Source organism: Podarcis filfolensis (assembly GCF_964270895.1).
Source record: "Podarcis filfolensis genome assembly, chromosome: 3".
In the NCBI taxonomy this organism is placed as follows: domain Eukaryota; kingdom Metazoa; phylum Chordata; class Lepidosauria; order Squamata; family Lacertidae; genus Podarcis; species Podarcis filfolensis.
In genome coordinates this window covers 60,217,081-60,236,390 of record NC_139606.1, presented here as the reverse complement: position 1 = coordinate 60,236,390, position 19,310 = coordinate 60,217,081, and the positions used below count along the sequence as shown (strand labels likewise).

The 19,310-nt window shown below is 38.7% G+C and overlaps 1 protein-coding gene across 50 annotated transcripts in view; it reads right to left on the bottom strand.

The window, feature by feature from the left end:
* EYA4 (EYA transcriptional coactivator and phosphatase 4) overlaps positions 1 to 19,310 on the bottom strand; it is a 117,780-nt gene that overhangs the window by 35,894 nt on the left and 62,576 nt on the right. For 24 of the 50 annotated variants that reach the window (XR_014546669.1, XM_083607729.1, XM_083607704.1 and 21 more), the window contains 4 exons: positions 14,256 to 14,380; positions 11,747 to 11,815; positions 5,739 to 5,834; positions 1,367 to 1,433 (listed from right to left, as the gene is read on the bottom strand). Coding sequence is in view for 48 of the 50 variants with exons in the window: in XM_083607729.1 (XP_083463855.1) it covers positions 1,367 to 1,433; positions 5,739 to 5,834; positions 11,747 to 11,815; positions 14,256 to 14,380 (357 nt within the window). In the remaining 2 variants the exon portion in view is untranslated. The remainder of the gene's footprint in view (positions 1 to 1,366; positions 1,434 to 5,738; positions 5,835 to 11,746; positions 11,816 to 14,255; positions 14,381 to 19,310) is intronic. The other 26 variants (XR_014546668.1, XM_083607746.1, XM_083607727.1 and 23 more) reach the window with 3 other exon arrangements.

The window sequence follows — 19,310 nt, the reverse complement described above, 5'->3', positions numbered from 1 at the left end:
CTATACTTATCAGTCTACCACATGTGAGCATGTAATAAAATACTGTCCTCAACTTCAAGTCATCACAGAGTGGGACTAACCAAACATCACTGAAAATACTTGAAGCATTTAACTAATAATGCACATTACACAAAACCACCCACTTTTTTTTTCTTAAAAGGAATTACAAACATATTTCAAAATGCATACTTTATACAGAATGGTTAATAATTAAAATGAAATTTAATTAACATGAATACACAGAAAAGCTGATTTAAATGAAACATACCCTTTAAAATCCATGATTAAATATGTTATTAATTTCATTTATTTTTCATTTCAGCTTTCTTTTTTAAACTACTCTCACATTGTTGGCATACGTTTTTCCTACATAAAATGCAACATATTACACATTAAGTAATAGATTATTAAAATAAAGCTAACTGTGATGACTTTATATGTAATGACTACCATATCATAGTTAAATTGTTCTTTTCCACACTAAAGCCAACACTGCAAATAAAAAATTAACTATCATTATTACTTTAAGCTACTATGGGTTGCACACGATAGTGTCCTTCACACAGACACAACTTTTTGTTCCAGCAGAGGCTTCTGCCAGTGGAACAGAGAGGAAGGCAATTTTCACCAATTCTCCTCCTTAAGATCCTGGTCTGCTCCAATGAGTCTGCTAACCTTCTCAAGTAGATTTTACGGAATGCGAGAGCTGCAGGAAGGAGGGGAAATCAGAGAAAATTGCCTACCTATTCTATTAACAGAAGCCTCTGCCATATCAAAAAGTCTTCTGTCAGAGCAAGGGACACTACTGATACAGCCCCATAAAGCCACATTGACTGTTACAAAATTATTCTGGGCTAAAATAATTGTGGCTTATAGGTTGAAACCTACTTTACAGTTATACATTATGAAGCAAGCAATAGTTATTCATTGCAGAGATACATTGAAAATATGTTTAAAGCAGGCATGTCCAAAGTCCGTTTCAGGGGCTTAATCGAGCCCACCGGTCAGCTTAATCCGGCCCCTGTGGCAGTTTATTTCCTGGGGTAAAATCCTAAAAAAAGCTCAATATATTCAATCTTCAAAAACGGTTAACAACTTTGGTTGGCCTCATGGCCTTTCACTTCATCAAATCTGGCCCTCTTTGAAAAAAGTTTGCACACCACTGGTTTAAAGGAATCTTATATCTTGATTTCCGTTGCTAAAGAAGTTACAAAAATTCCTTTGGTATCCATTGAACTGAATGACCACTCAGATTACATAAAATGCATTTTATATAAAACAAAACAGTTACTTTTAATACTCTTTAAATAAATGACCTAAAATAAATGATATGCAGTAATATGTAAGAAGGTGCATGCTCACTAACTTGGAAGAATATAGCTGAGGCGAATACTGATGTGATGATCTTGGACTGTAGCCACTACTTGTTATTACTGCAAAAAACCAAGAGTACAGAATGTTCAATGTATGAGAATATTTGGAGCCAACAAAGTACCATATTTTTCTGCCCACGCCAGAACCCAAATCCAAACCACCCATGGCAGAGGCTGAGCCCAAACCCATGAATTCTCTATCAACGTATAAGAGAACCCCCACTTTTGGCCAATTTTTAATAGCAAAAAAACATTGTCTTATACACAGAAAAATACGGTATTTTATAAACAATATAAAAACTGTTGAATCAAAGTATGACTGCTGTGATCAAAGTTGCTATGAACCAGACAACATTTAAACAGCTATGTTCTATATTTTTAGCTAGAAACCCAGCATGAATAAAAGTCACTGAGTATGATGTCCAATATTCTGTTCCATCACTCCTGCACAACTGGTGACCCACAAATGCAGCCCACCAGCCTCGCAAGGTGGCCTAACAAGGGTATGGTATACTTGTTATGTTTACTGATGGGGACTTCAAAACACAATGTGTTTGTTTCAGATGCAACAAAGTTTCTCAAGTAACACAAGTTTTAAAGTAACATATTACAGTATTCAAAACACAAGTGAGACTTAAAAATAACCACTTGCCTAGTCAATTGTGGTGAGCAGAATTAAGAGGCAACTACATACAGACATTTTTAAAAAGCTGGCTCTTTCTCCTCTTGTAGGCCACAAATGAATAAGTGTGACAGTTGTCAAATGGTGGCACACAGCAATTGCGTTCAGCATAGCTGTGGACCAGCCTGGATCCCTCCTTCCTGCTTGTGCGACTATTGGAGGATGTTACCCTTCTTCCCAGTCACGCAGGCTGTTGGGTGCCTGCCTATTTGAATGAACCAACCATGGCCTGTGCAGTGAACCATAGAAGCCTCTGGACTTCAGTCAGGTCCGTTTGCTGGGTATTTAGTCAAGCTGCATCTCTTCCAGCCAGCTCAGTTGGAGTTAGATTCCCCACACTCACACCCTATGCAACAGACTTTGGTGCTGCCCGAAGGTGAGCATGCAGGCCAGGCATGACACTTAGCTATGGAAATACTCCCTCACTGTATTCATAGGATGACCCTTAACCTAGGGTCGATGCAGCCAATAATCAACCTGCAGTTGGTTGCTTGATTGAGGATACATACCCATTGTCTGCACCAAAGCTTACTTACACCTGTAAGCAATAAAGTTGTGGCCTATTTGAACCCAATATTTTGTCCTGTCTCTCTATTCATCTTCCTATTCTGAGCCCCAACTAGCCACAAGCTCCCTGTGCCTAGGCACACAATTTGCAATATTGGCAAATACTTCATGAAACTAGCATTTTCTAATAAAAATATAAATCCTTATACAAAACTGTAGGAACAATAGAAGTCTATTGTCCATGCTATTGTGACAAACTCTGGAGATGTCTGGGGTTAGGTTTGGCTTCATGTCTTACTACATTACCATGTGAACTTAAACCATACCACACCTACACATAAAGCATGGTTTTGTACACTTGGCACAGCAGAACCAGTGGCATTAATTTATTTCCCTCCATGGACTGAGTTGCAATTGTTTACCAAACTGGGCGAGTCATTCTAGTGTAGAGACTCCATGCCCATAGTAGATTCTGTGCTTCCAAGGGATTCAATAAGGAGAGGATGGGAAGCCATGTTATGCATGCAATGCTAAATGATGAATGGAACTGCCATCTCCACCACAGTGAATGAGGAAACTTGCTTACATGGGAAGCAAGTCTGTGTGAACGGGGATGCCAGCACAGTTCTAGATGCATAGCAATAACTTTGGGGCAAATGTTCATGTGAAAGAAGTTTTGATTTGATTTTTAAAAAATTGGGGGGGGGGAGGCTAGATAAATAGGGTCATAATACAAAGCTCGCACAAGAGATTTTTATTAATGCAGCGGAATTTTTAAACAGCTGCACCCCAGGCCATATATCATGATCTACTTCTCAAACTTAGCTGATTTTCAAAAGCTATGCAGGACAAAGCAGAGGACTGTAGTCCAAAGTAAAGTCAGTTTAGAACAAACAAGAAAAGAAAACCATTAGGTTCAACTGATTTCACATTTCTTTGGAACCTGGGCTTATGTTGATACTATTGCACGATGAATACATCTGATTATCTCCATTTATAGGAGGGCTGCCACCAGGACTTGCTTTATTTCCACACACCCCATAGATGTAGCACATCTATTTAATTTTACACAGAAAAAATCAAGTGGTCTAGTACAGTAGCCATCAACTAACTACGTGCCTATACAAAGAGCAGCTGTATATTTCTAGGCAAGTTTAAATTATGACAATCATATCCTATTAAAAATCTTTCAAGAGTACTGCCCAGCCTGGACTGAATCCAAACATTTTGAAGTTTCTTTCCTCTAACCATCTGTCTTGACTAAGACAGATGTGTTCCAAATATACGTATTCTAAAATTTTGAACCAATGCCTTCACAGAAATCCATACTAGGCAAATATACAGAGTATCTTTATTAGGCCATCTGCTGTTCATTCACTTTTGAAAAAGATTAAAGCAGTACATGAAGTAGCTCTGGAATTTCTTTCGTCTAATTGATCATAATTGTATTTCAAAGTTTACCCTTCTTCAATATGTCATAATGGTACTAGCAAACAGCCTTCAGAATGGCACAAACATGGAATATTTCCTCACTATTTTGTGAAATAGACTATGGGCAGGATCCAAAGAACTGGACAACTAGTTCTAGGTGCTTAAGGGAGTTTTGGGCTTGAGATTCTTGAAGAACATGGCCCCACTATTTCAAATGACAGCATGGGACCCTGTTGATCAAAGCAAAAATAAATAAATTAAATAAAATCCCAATGGCACATGAAGGGCTCTGAGCTCCCTAATGCAATTCTTTGGAAACCTGGCTACATCAACAAGCTCATTAGCTGAATTTAAAATTTCCATCTCAATATAATAGAAACTGGAAATTGGTCCTTACCATGAATTTCTGTTTGAAGAGAGGACTGGAGGACATTTCATGAATAGAATGACTCCTCCCACTGGACCAGATAGGCAGGACCTTTCAAGTCTTTTGCTTCCTCTTCCAGGGGGAGGATCCATTCCACCCTCAAGATCTAACTGGCAGATCTAATAATGGACCCTCTACCTCACAATGTAAGCATAGCCAGTGACCATGCCCAGTACAAATAACAACAACAACAACAACAGACAGACACAACAGACACAGACAGCATTTGGAAATTATGTAATACCACACTTACACCCCTATTCAAGCTAGGACAACAAAAACGTATGAATCCATACTCCGTAAGACTAAGAGAATGTAGAAGGAAAAAACTATGTGTTTACTGAATGTGATGAGGAATTGGTTTGGAAACAGTGCTCACTGTAGAGGCCTGGTCTGGAACCTAACCCATGGTGTTACTTGGATGGTAGATACCATCATCTGCAGTATCTTGGCTAGGGCCATCAGGTCTTCTGAGGAATTTGTTAGTAGATGAACCACTGATTTTGACTGTTCTCTCTTGAGACAGGGACAGTGTTTCATTTTTTTGGTGTCCATTTTTGTGCTGAGAAGTTTCTGTGAGAGCTGCAGCTATCTCACTGTTTTATTTACTAGAAAACTGAGTGAAAGGAGCTCTTTCTTGATGCTGTTGTACTACATTTTGCCAGAGATGGCAACAACAGAGACTGATGAGTTATGGACCATTAGTGGCATTTGCTGGGCCTCATGCAGTGCAGCTATTTAGACAGAAGGGAAAGCAGAGGAAGGCAAAGTCTGGCTCTATGGGAACTTATCGCCTTAGTCTGCCTTGAGAGCCAGAAGGGGCAGCAGGCCTATTTGAAACCACATTATTTGCATCGGGTGGAGGCTCTTTGAACCCCAGGAATTCTCTCTCCCACAGAAGCAGAGTTAAAAATGGTCTTTGGTTTTGAGGCTGGTCTGGATCCCTCCACCTCTCCAGATAGCTCCTTGTCTTGTCTGACATTCAGATGTCTCAGTTGCTCTCTGTTGTCATGGGCATGTTGCTGCTGCTGCAAATGGTCTCCCCTCTTTGCTCACTAGGGTACATAAGGGATCCTCAAGGAGTCACTGCCCTCCTGCTACCAACACAGGGCCATTCAATATTAGCACTCTGAACTCTGCTACCTAAGTTTTAACCAAAGATTGGTTATTCCACTAACCATGACTTTTAACTACTTTATCAGGATAGTAAAAAGATAACTTAATTGTTATTAAGGAATTTTGAGTGTGCATCCTAATTTTGATAAGAGTAACTGACAAAAACTGACTTTACAATACAATGAGTGTATTATGCCTTTACCTGACCCAGTAAACGTGTCAAGAGATCCATCTCCACTTGTTGTTGCTGTTGATTCACTACTGTTCATAGGTTCTGTTTTGACTGCAAGAAGAGACACTACATAGAAAAATAAGCAAACATGAGATTTTACTTCAAAAAATTATGCACAAGTTACCATGCAAACTATAGCAAAAATCTGCATGAGTGGATCAAAAAATATATACAAATGTGGAAACTGTTTAATATGATTCTGAGAATAATCTACTACAACACAACTGTAGCTTTAAAAAACCATGCACTTGCTCTCTTTTTCAAAAAGAAAAAGAAGGAAAAGCCAATATTTATCCATATATGCTTTAATATAAATCCAGTCTAGATTCCACCCATGAAGGACCATGGATAAAAAGCAAACACAAATATTTTGGGCAAGTAAAACAATATTATTGCATTCTTATTATTTTTTTAATATTATTTATTGAATTTATATTCCGCCCTATACCCGCAGGTCCCAGCTCTTTATTTAGTGTCTTTTCAAATTTCTCTGAATAAATATACTGGCACATCAGCAGATCTATTCTTACCAAGAGGAGAAAGTAGGCCCTCAGGAACCATGGTTTTTCTAAACATATCTTCCAAAGATCATTCTAATATAATGAGATAGGATCTTTTCAAACTATCTTTTGTGCAATAAATACATGATCATTATCCATTTGTTGTGCAAGATCCAAATGCTTTCTCTCAACATGCATATTTCCGTGGGATTTCAATTGTGATTGCTGCTTGCCTATCAAATCATCATGGAAACCTACTGGATGATGCCTGTGACATTTTGATGTAGTTTAACAATGTGTTTCCAGCTGTATTGCTTTATATTACTTATAGTTTTATGGTATGTTTCATTATCTCTCTGTACAGCAGTTTTGATCTTTTAAGAGTACACATTAAATTTTTTTAAAATATGCTTTCTAAAGCAAACAAATTATCTGCTTTATTTTTAACTATTCAGGCTGCAATCCTATATGCTGTTACTTGGGAGTAAGTCAATAGGCTTCCTTATTATCAGACATGTGTAAGATTGTGCTGTTATTAAGACTCAGAGGATGACACGCAATGTTGTGTGAAAAGATTTCTGCTTGAGTGATGGGACTTCTTTCCCTGTTCTTTACTGCATCCAACCTCACCCCACCCCACAATCTGCTGTGAAAGGTCTCTCAACCTTCCAGAACAGATTTTGGGCAGCATGGCAGGCAGTAGCAGGAAATCTATTCTGCCAACAGAGTCGTCCCACTAGTGGACAGACACCATTGAATTAAACCCAATTGATTGATTTTATGGTGATTGCTGCCCAAATGCAGAATGAGGCAAGGTGTAAATGGATGACATCAATCTCTGTGCCTTTGGTAAGTGGTAGCCTCCTACACTGCCATGACATTTTGACATTTTGAAATGTTTTAGTTTTTTAAAGTATTTTCTTTAGAGGTTAAGTGACTTAACAAAGTTTTACACTAGCATGAGAGCACATACACCTATAAAAAAGACCCATAGGGCTATCCCCAACTCCCTGTCAAATGCAACACTTATTTGTGGACCTTCTCTTATTTAGTTATTTGAACACTTTGCATTCTTCCTCTCCAGATCATGGGAACCTATTGCTCTGATATATATATATTTAAAGCAATAGGAATAAATTGTTATTTCTCCATATCCCCTGTAAGACTTATTCCCCCCCCCCAGTCCATTTCTATTATATAGGAACATGCAGTTGCAATACTGTTGCTGGATTTATGTTAGCACAAGTGAAGTGCACTAAGAAAAACATATCATTTTTGAAAACTCTCAAAAGGCCCGTGGTTGGTTTATATCTTTCAGTTTTTATTGCAGGCTGTGAAACAGAGGAAAAGTAATGCTATGATTGAAGTTAGTGTATTTATAAAAAAATAAGCAACGGAGACCATTAGAAAGATAGAACATTGGTTACAAGGCTCTGTCTCACAGCCAGCAGGCAGCCATGAAAGGAGAATAAATTGCTTCCTACAATTGCCAGATTCTTCACACTGTGAAGTGTCAAGTTTCCTTCCTATAAAAAGGGGATTGGGAAGATAAATCCAGGTATTATGTTTTGCAACTCAAAGATCAGGGTACGGATTCAACAAAACAAGCATGCCATGCATAGATAAACAAGCTATTGCAGTGGTTGGGGTTGGAGATGGAAGACTAGGCTCAAATCTATGCTCAATCAATGAAGATCAGAGGATGATATAGGGCAAGTTGCTGTCTCTCAGGGCTATTAAATCCAGACAATCACATCTGGATACTTTTTCGTCTGTTCTTTACCACAGGGTTGTTAGTCAAATCTACTTCAAAATAGCAACATGTGAGATAAGGGTACATTAGTTATTCAACTCACATGGGTAAGGCTGGAAATAAATCTATTAATTCAAAATATATGAACTTTACCTTTTGGACTGGATTGGTCCTCACATGATCTGTGTATTTTATAAACCTTATGCAAGTATACATTATTTAAATAAGTTTACAATAGTCAGCTAGTACTTCTTCCAATCTTCAATTCCATTTACCTGATTTCTGTATGTGTTTGGGGTTTAATTTTTTTAAAGTCTGCATGTTTTAGAAGTCATACATATTTATCCTAAGCATGCACGTTTGTATGTATTTTTAAATCTAAACTATTCATTTCATTACTTAAAACAATTGCAATTGACTCCCTCTTATGCAATGTGCAGATTTTGGTACACATTTTTTGGTGAAAGATTGCATCACAAAGTCATGAGATTTTTGAAGGCCAGCTATGTTTCAGTACGCACATTGGTTGCAAAAGTGTGAATTACATAGGTTTGCACTGAAATGCTAACCAAACTGTTTTAAAGTTTGCTTCTGAGAACTCACTTGCTTCACATCTACAAAAAAAATTCATCAGTAAAATTTGTTTGAACTTAAGCATGAGAAGTTAAGCATGAGAAGTAACAAAAAGGGAATGCTGTGAATGCAGTGTACAGTGGTACCTTGGTTTTAAGAACAGTCCAGCTTAAGAACGATTTGGTTTACAAACTCCACAAAACCAGAAATAGTGTCTTGGTTTGAGAACTTTACCTTGGTCTAAAAACGGAATCCGAATGGTGGAAGGGCACTGGTGGCGGGAGGCCTCATTAGGGAAAGCACGCCTCGGTTTAAGAATGGTTTTGGCTTAAGAATGGACTTCCGGAATGGTTTAAGTTCATAAACCAAGGTACCACTCTATCTTGATTTCAGTAAGGCTTTTGACCAAGTCCCGTGATATTCTGGCAGAGAAGTTGGTAAAATGTGGGCTGGACGTGGTAACTATTAGGTGGATTTGTAGCTAGTTGGCTGACCAAACCTAAAGAATGCTCATGGTTCCTTGTCATCCTGGGAAAAAAGTGACAAATGGGGTGCTGCAGGAGTCTATCTTGGGCCTGGTGTTGTTCAACATCTTTATAAAAGACTTGGCTGAAGGTACTGAGGAGATGCTTATCAAATTTGCAGATTACACCAAACTGGGAGGGGTAGCCAATGCCACTGAAGACAGAATCAGGATTCAAGATGATCTTAACAGATTGGAGAATTTAGACAAAACTAACAAAATTAATTTCAATAGGGATAAATGTAAGATTCTATACTTAGGCAGGAAGAACCAGCTGCACAAATATAAGATGGGGTACACCTAGCTTGCCAGTAGTATATGGAAAAGGGAACTAGGGGTCTTAGCAGAACACAAGATTAATATGAAACAACTGTGTGATGCAACAGCAAAAAAAAGCTAATGCTATTTTAGGCTGCATCAACAGAAGTATAGTGTCCAGATCAAAGGAAGTAATATTGCTCTATTCTGCCTTGGTCAGACCACACCTAGAGTACTGTGTCCATTTCTGGGCACCACTATTTAAGAAGGATATTGACAAGCTGGAACATGTGAAGAGGAGGGCAACTAATGGTTTAGGGAGTTGGATAAGTTAGCCTGGAAAAGAGGAGAGTGAGAGGAGATATGAGAGACATCTTCAAATATCTAAAGAGCTGTCACATGTAAGATAGAGCAAGCTTGTTTTCTCCTGCTCTGGAGGCTAGGACTCAAACCAATGGATTCAAGTTACATGAAAGGCGATTCAGACTAAACATCAGGGTGAACTTTCTGACATGAAGAGCTGATCCACAGTGAAACTCTCCTTCCTTGGATGTTTTAAACATATGTTGGATGGACATCTGTCGTGGATGCTTTAATTGAGATTCCTGCATCTCAGGGGGTTGGACTAGATGACCCTCAGAATCCCTTTCAACTCTACAATTCTATGGTTCTAGGAAAGCTATACATGGATGCATTCAAATGCAGTGCCTAAACCATGTTTTAGTGTTGCATGCATGAACCCTGGTTTCATCAGCTTCTCCCTCCCTTCTACATCTTCATCACAGCCAAGAGGAAGAGATTGTAAGCTTCTGCTTCTATTTTTAACTAATAGCAGCATATTTTTATATTCTAACCTGGACGAATTGTTACTCTTAACTATGGTTTAGGGAAACAATCCAATTCCAATTGTGGTTTATAATCTTGGTCGGTTTCCCTCTACCATAGTTAAGATTAACTACAGGTTCAGGTTCAGACATAACAATAAATTCCAATTATTTGAAAACAGAAACAATCTCCTCCTCGCAGTCATACCAAAAGAAATAGAAAAGCAGGGAGAACACATGAACTCAAAACTTGTGCAAGCTGCACTAAATCACAGTCTGTGTCAGATATGAGTAGACTGCCAATTCTACTTCTCTGTCTACAAAATTTATGTTCCACATTTTGACAGCTGAATATTAGTTAAATAAAATTAGAATCTTAATGAAATACATCAGAAAAAGGGAAGGAAGAGAAAGGGAGGAAGAGCCTAAATACTTTAATTACATCTTGGTTTATCCACCCTAAAAATTCCTGAAACACTTAAAATACTTGTAATTTGGAATACATTTTGTGCAGATTAAACAACAAAAACAAGGGGAACAACTTTTCCTATATTGCTACAATGGGAGTATTTTGAAAACTGCATCAATAGTTTGAGAAACTGCACAGAAACCTAATGAGGAGTGAGGTGTTGTAATAATCTTGCTGTCAAGGGAAATCCTGTTTGCTTTTTAAAAAGAAACATGAGATGCTCACTACAAATTTGAAAGCGGGGAGTATATACAACAAAAATAATTACCCAACTCTATCCTGCTGAAAGGCAGAATAAGCCAACCCACCAGTCACCAAAGTTCAACCTATCACAGTGCGCCACTACAGTTTGCAAAACAATGAGGTTCAGAAGACGCAGAAACTGATTCATTGCTACAAGAGAAAGTCAGTGTATGTAGGGATCCCTCGTGGTGGGAAAGGAGAGATGCAACCAGAAGAGAATAGAAGGGGTAAGCAAGGAATGTTGGGAATGTTATGTGAATTCCGCAGAAAAATATAATTTTCCCTTAACATAGCTGGTCAGAGGATGCTGGGAGATTATAACATGTTTGAACACAGCTCTTTGTATGGCACGTGGAAAATTAGCAATATAACTAGGAACTACAAGCAATCTATTCCCCTTGCTGCCAGAGAAATATCTGCTGCAGGATTTCTCCCTCTGCTGGAGAAATAGCTGAACTTTGCTACAAATATAAACTTGAATAAGCCAGAAAACAGTTTATAGATTCTTTCTAAGAATATATGGCACATTGACAATGATTTAGTAAATATCAGTGTTTATAAGAAACCAAGTGACCTGATATTTCTATGGGCACACAGACTTGATTTTTCTATGGGCATAGATAGACAGACAGATAGGTAGATAGATATAGAATACATTAGAAATACTTTGTTATTGTAAAACATTACAATCTCTGTGTTTCGCTCAATATTTAAAGGGTTCCGACAAGAAAGCTGTGCAATGTCAAATCAAAAAGAATAAAGCAAAATATCATAGATTCAACACAGCAATCAAGAAGCCAGTCACACACATGCAATATACCAGGATTACTCATACTTGTTGCAGAAGAGGGAGTGCTGCAACTCAGTAACCAGTCTGCAGTGTTTAAAACAGTCATGTTGTCTCCTGAGAATTGGAATGGTATATAGCGGTTCATTTTCTGAATATCTGCTTAACATACAGCAACAATTTTCAAAATAAGAAAAAAAATAGGAAAGGAAATTCTCTGGACCATTTTTAAGGAGGACTACTGGGGTGAATTATCACATAGTCACATAGTACTTGTTTGTGTGGTGCTTCTGTCACAAAGACACATAGAATAAATATTCCTGTTTTCAGTAACATGTCTCTGGATACCAAATCAGAAAAAGCCTCACACATACATCAGATTCCATTATAATACTATCAGGAGACAGGTGTAAGTGTATTATCCCATTTGGACACACATTTGTATGATAGGGAGCATTATACATATAAAAATGTACTGACTGAATCCAGATTTTGTCATGCTTCAAGTAGTCTATTAACTAAGTGCCATTTATTTTAGCTGGCCAACTAAGCATGACAAAGTCTGCATCCTAACAAACCCATGTGAATACTCACCCTTAGTCCACTTGATATTGAATCATAGAATCTTCAAAAAAATCCATCTCTATTTCTCTCTCACTCTCTCTCTCACTCATACACATGCACAAGCAAACCACCAGCTCTTTCAATTTTAGTGCCTCTTGATAATGGCTCATGCCATACACTCACAAATGGTGTTTTTTTCTTAAGCTATACAACCTGACAAAGGCATGAAATTCACTGTTGTATAAGGCAAATATAGTATTACATCATTTACAACTAATTTTGTTTTTAAATTCCAAAACCAAGCAAGTCTGACCAGTTAAAAAAATGTTCTGATCAAGTCCTGTATGCCCTGGTTCTTTTACTCATTGATATACGTCCAACAAGGGAGAGCCCAAATCTCAGTAGTACTTCACATGCTTTGCCTGCAGAAAGACTGAGAAAGACCTCCACCGTAGAGGAACCTGGAGCGTCATTGTGTTACAGTCGAACACTGGGCTAGAAAAATCTAAAGCATGAGTTAGTAAAAAAGCAACTTGGTTCATTTAAAATGCACCCAGGAACGCTGATACAACAGGTGACTCGCTTGTGTCAAATAGGATGACGTGGACGCTAAGCTCAGTACTTTATATATTTTCTCCTTTGGTTTAATTTTCCTTTTAATAAAGGTAAATGGAAATGAATGCACAAAATGTAAAGGTATCGCTCAGATATCTGGCTGAGTTATGCTTTGATAATCTGTGAGTTAAAATACTGTAGCAAATATGTGGACTTGCAGGCTAGCACAACAATTTTATGAGCCAACTAAAATTAAACAGATTTAAGAACATTTTTGTTAAGCAAAACACACACACACACACACACACACACACACACACACACACAGAAAAAAGCCTCTGCCTTACTCTTACCCTTCCTGTAATGTGTGATGCCTTTGCTTATATGAGTCTTCTGCTTGCCATGCAGAATTTATGCCATTGTGAACCACTGCCAAGTTACTGAACAAGCTACAACAGCATAAAAATCCCCATGGCAGTTAGAAGTATCATAAGGAAACTAGCAAGATATGTTACAACTACTAAGTGGATAAGACACCACACTGAGGCTGCTGCAACAAGCAGCAGTATAACATGTGGGTCAGGCTATAGTCTGTCAGTGAGACTACAAAAAGTGCTGTGACACCTTAGAAACTCACTAGTTGACTTTGGCATACAACATAAAATCCTTAAAAGCAAAATAAACTTTGATTAAACATATTGATGTTGGGTTTAATCCAGAATTAGTCATGCTGCTTTTGACCCATCACTGATTTCAGTTGGTCTACGCTAAACATGATTAAGTCTGGTTTCAACCTCCTGTACACATCTTTTTTCTGAAAGGTAATTTACTTTTAGAAATATGAAAATGATCCAAATTCGCTCTTTCCACACCCTAGAAGTATAATGAACTTTTAAAATTTACTCAAATGCTGCAGACTCTCACTAAAATTGTCTTATGAATGTCAGCACCTGATCGAAAGGATCACTCACGTCTTGTTTGGATGAACAGAATAGGCTCGGTATTTTTAAAATAAGAAGATTAAAAGCAAACACCAGGCTGGGTGTTTGGATAACGAGATGCAGGAAGATGCTGGTACAAATAGCCTCAGCAAGCTTAAAGTGCAGGCCAAATTGCAATGCAAGAAAAATAGTTGGAAGGTGGAAGGATGACTAACATTAAGACAGGTAGAGATTAATGGAGATATACTGGAGACAGAAGAGACATGGCTGGTAGGAAACAACACAAGTATGGGAAAGAATAGGGCATTAATTATAAAATTTTATATTAGAGGACTGTACCTAATACACAACTGATTACCTTACGCTATCATCCGTGGTATATATCTTTCTTTCAACTTCTTCATTAATGTGATGTATTGCCACCATATACCAGTTTGTCTCTAAAGATGTCAGAGCACTTTTTGTTTTTAAACTGAAAGAGGTAGGTGTTCACTCACCGCCTGTTCCATTTGTTGTAACAGATGTGCTGCTAAGATTAGATTTGTCCAGTTTAGAACTACCAGGTGTTTCACTGCTTCCCACAAGATTATGAGGGCTTGCTAGATCCTGCATTTCCATAGATCTATTAGAGAGAGAAAAGTAATACTATTACTATACTATTTACATAATGGAAGTGTGCAGAGAGGCCCTTTTGAGGCCATAGTAACTACATACACACTGAAAATAAACACTTTCCCTGATAATTAAATGCTGGAAAAACAGCAAGCAGTATCTTAAAATCAGCCTCATACCCAACACTGTTTTGGAGAGAAATCAGTGGAGAACTGGCAGGCCGAGGAGGAAAACAGGAGCACTCAACCCAAATCATGCTCTCCTGTTGGCAATGGCCACTGTGGGCAATTCAAAACATATTACCCAGCATCCCCTGAAACTCCACAAGGCCTGCTAAGTCATACTCTGTAACTAATAAGGCATGCAAGCTAAAGGTGGAACCCTATGATCCACTGAGGATCTACAAGGAGTGCTGAGGTGCACTTGCTGATACCCTGTTTAAAGAAAAGTACATTCACTGGATATGGATGTGCCTTGGCATAAAGTATCTAAAATTAGTACTAAAGTGTGTAAATTAACAGTAAGGTGCATATTCAGGATTCATATATATGGTTTTTTAATGGCCCGGCTGCTGGTGTTTTGCACTGAAGCAGACAACTTTTCCTAGCTGCCTCAGTTATCATGGCTGCAACCTTTTCTCTCTGAGATCAATCTGGTCCCTGTCACCCATGCACTAGTACTCCAATGTGTCCTATGTGGATAACCCAAAGACTGCAGCTAGTGCTGTTCTCTACAGCTTAGGAGAGGATATAGGGGTCATATTACATCTATTTTAGGTCAACTGTACTGGCTGCCAATGCATTTCTCAGCCCAAATTAAAGTGTTTAAAGTCCTAAATGTACTGTGTCTGGTGTACTGAAGGAGCACCTTCTCTAATATAGAACTCCATCATTTACCTACATGAAAATTGATACAGGTGGACCTTTTCTGCTTTGTCACCCACACTAATGGAAATCACCCAAAGGTAACACTTGCTTGGCAACCTTCCTGATCAATTTGCACAGGCAATTAAACTTTTCATAAGAAGGCTGGAATGATCCCCCCTGAACTGTTCCTTCATTTGAGAACAGGGTGTTTTGGGGGGCTCCAAGCAACTTGGATTATTTCTGGAGTGGGGGAAGGAGACACTTAAGATTGCTCTTGTGGCAGTGACAGCAAACAAACATTTGGAAACTTGTTTGCCAAGACAGGTACAATTTGGTTCCAATTCCAAATGCAGGCCTTTTTGTAGCAGAGGAACACTAAATGAAAAAGACTTCTGTTTCCTACCTGCCCAATACTTATGCCAACTCTTCTGTCTATTGATCCAAAGATTCTATAAGAATTGTATTATTTTCTACTTTTTCCAGAGGTATACAATACATTGTTTCACACTCCCCAAATAGAAGCTACTGGAAGTTCTAGGAGTAGCTATCACAGGGTCAGTTTTATTGTGAGGAGATAGTACTGCAGATTTATGTTTTCATAATAGATTATGTTTATAAATTTAGCTGAGTGAAGCAGGCACACTCACAGGAAGTACAAATACTTAAAACTGCTTCAGTCCCAAAAAGGGTTTTCATTACCAGCTAGCTCCAAAAAAATCAAACCTACTTTCCTTCCTCTTGTCAAAACCAGAACTGCCTCTTTTTTTGCCTGTCTGCCCTCCCCAGCAAGAACTTGCATTTCTACCTGTCTTTCTTTTAAGTGATGATTAATCAGCACTCATGATTAAGTAGGCAAGCCACTAAGTGTATAACTAAGAAGACTAATATAGCTCCTAAATATGTGAAATACATGGTATAAAACTTTGGCAAACGTCAGCTGGGAAGCCAGGTGTGCACTGCCAATCCTCACTGCCAGGTGCTCCTGGATTCGAGAAATTATAAGGCAGCTTACTAAAGAAACAGAGGATAGCAGATAATTGGGGTACAGGTTATATAAATACAAGCACATCACTCAACTTCCCTACAATTAGACTTCAAGGTATAAGCACACAAGGCAACAAATTAATGTATGTGTTATTGAGAAACTAAATTTGTAAACATGACCATATGCAACAGGAAAGGTCATAGAAGCAACCACTATTTTTGAATTTATAATCAATATTATTTTAGTGAAACACATTCCTCTGCATCAAAGACAGACTCTTTCAATCCCTCATCAGAGAGGATTCTCCATTCTCTGAATCTCTCTCCCCCAAAAGATTTTTTCCTTACACTATTAGCACAAGACCAACTATATCAACAGAAGAACTATATCAACTGTATCTGAAGAAGTGTGCATGAACACGAAAGCTCATACCAATAACAAACTGAGTTGGTCTCTAAGGTGCTACTGGAAAGAATTTTTTTTATATCAACAGCCTATTTCTAGTCATCCTGAATAATGCAACTAAGGTGTATTATGTGTAGCCCAATGCAGTTTTTTTCTGGCTTTCTACAATATGTGGTAAGAGCATGAATGAAACATACCACACAAAAGCCCACACACAACCACCTCTCAAAATTCTTTTCATTTCGCCCTCCTGCTGCTGCACCCTGTGCCACATCTCATTCCACTGCAGTAGGCAGCTGAGGATGCCCCTTATAGGATGGATTGGACAAAGTGAGTTCCACACTTTTTGGAGCTAAGCCATTTTTGCCCATTACATACATGTATACTCATATCATTATTTTGTTCACAGTTCATGAAGGCTTTAGTCATACGTCTAAAACTTGCAAAGCCTATTTGACCAGAGATGACAATGGGGCAAAAACAAAAACAAAAAAAAGTACAGTGTGTATATTGTGAATAATGGTGAGTTTATTATACCATCCTTTTAAATTCCTTAAAACTATTATTTGTTGCTAGACTAGCGTGGAAGGTAGGAGACGTTCAAATGAGTTCCTTTTAACTACTATGCAGGTGCTTTTCAGCTCTGTATTCTTGCTTTCTACCTATCATCTGTGTGTTTCATCTAAGGAGTGAGAAAGAATTGAGCTGTGTTCCCAGAGATGGGGACTCTGCCGTTAAGCATTTCTCCTTCCCTGTGAGAGCAGCTGGTGAGAGGTGATGTCACACACATGGCCTCCCAGCAGTGAAGTTGTTCTCACTTACCAAGAGAAGGAGCGAGGGGCAAGGCAGCGGGGAGGTCAGTGCTGTGTGGGCACATCAACAGAGCTAGTCTGGTGCTTCTGCCAACTAGTCCACACAGCACCTCTCTGCTCCTGCCCAGCTTGGCAAGTGGCAGCAGGCCAGGTGCACAAAGCTCCCCTCCTCATTAACAACTCCTACTTCCCAGGATGCCAAAGTGCCAATGGTCAGACAGAATGGGAATGGTGGCCCAGAGGTTCCCTAAAGGTAAAGGTAAAGGACCCCTGACAGTTAAGTCCAGTCGCAAACAACTCTGGGGTTGCGGCACTCATCTTGCTTTACAGGCCGAGGGAGCTGGCGTTTGTCCACAGACAGTTTTTCCGGGTCATGTAGCCAACATGACTAAGCCGCTTCTGGAGCAACGGAACACCGAAACCACAGCAGCGCACTGAAACACCGTTTACTTTCCTGCCGGAGCGGTACCTATTTATCTACTTGCTTTTTTGGTGTGCTTTTGAACTGCTAGGTTGGCAGGAGCTGGGACTGAGCAACGGGAGCTCCCCCCGTCGCGGGGATTTGAACCACCAACTTTCTGATCAGCAAGCCCAAGAGGCTCAGTGGTTTAGACAACAGCGTCACCTGCATCCCTAGAGGTTCCCTACCCTTATTTAAAAGAATTTTAGGCAGGCCTTCACTAAAACTATCAGGACAATGCAGTAGAAGATAGTAGCACAATATAAAATCACAATAAAATGAATATTGCTGTTTATTCAATGTTATGTTTCAAAAAGTGCAATATACCTTTTAGGAAAAGAAAGATTTTTCAAGTACTTAATCATCTTAAAGAATTTAATATGTATATTCAGAACTTAAAATATTATTCACAATCTGCCTCAAATAATTAATAAAGGGACAAAAAGGGCTAGATTTGAAATCCCAGAAATGTGTTAAACAGGATAATTTGTTTTTCTTATCAACTTGTCTTAAGAGTTAAATCTACAACTGTATGGCAAACAAACCCAACAATGAACTGCAAAGCATACAGGCAAAAGAATAAGTGGCTCCAACATTTAATTGTCAGTAAAAATAAAACTCAGAATTCATACTTTTGGCTCACTGCCTTTTTCAGTGTTCTGAACGTGAAAGCATTCAGCTGAAAAACATGTCTACAGAGATTCCTAAACTGCTGTGCACACTTTTCTAACATAACTCTACCAATATACCTTAAATCATGACCTGCAACAACCTTGCAATTCCAGTTCTGGGCCTCTTCTGAACAGCAGACAAGAAACCCCTAAGGACTAGGCTGAGACCACCATACTCATTTTCACTTATAACCAAATCCAGATTTGAACTTTGAAAGCCTAAGGTGGAAAACTGATTGCGGAAAGGCAAATCCATTTTACGCTTAAAAGAGTAGGTAAACTTACCCTACTTTGGGAATTAACCTTATATTTGGTCACTTTCAAAGAAACAATACAGACACAAACACACTGAAAATCAACAGTTAGATTGTTAGATGTAATTCACAACAGCAATACAAATTCCGGGTGCACGAGTGGATATATGGGAGCCTTCTGGATAGCTTATATGTAGTGTCATAATACAGAGAACTTATGAGACTCATAAAGAATCTTATCTTTTGGAGAAAGAATGTGTGAGTCAAAGAATCAGTGAAGATTTTCTTTCCCAGTGAAGACTTTTTTATTAGGGAGTGGGGAGGAGGAGAGAAAGAGAAACTTGCAGGATAACCAGGTTGTATAAACAGCCCATCTGCGATGCAACCACATAAAAGGCCCATGGGCAAATCCAAACGCATTAGGAGAAGTGCTTGAGGAATCTGCCAAGCAACCAGATGCTCATGATTGCAGAATTACTTCTATAGC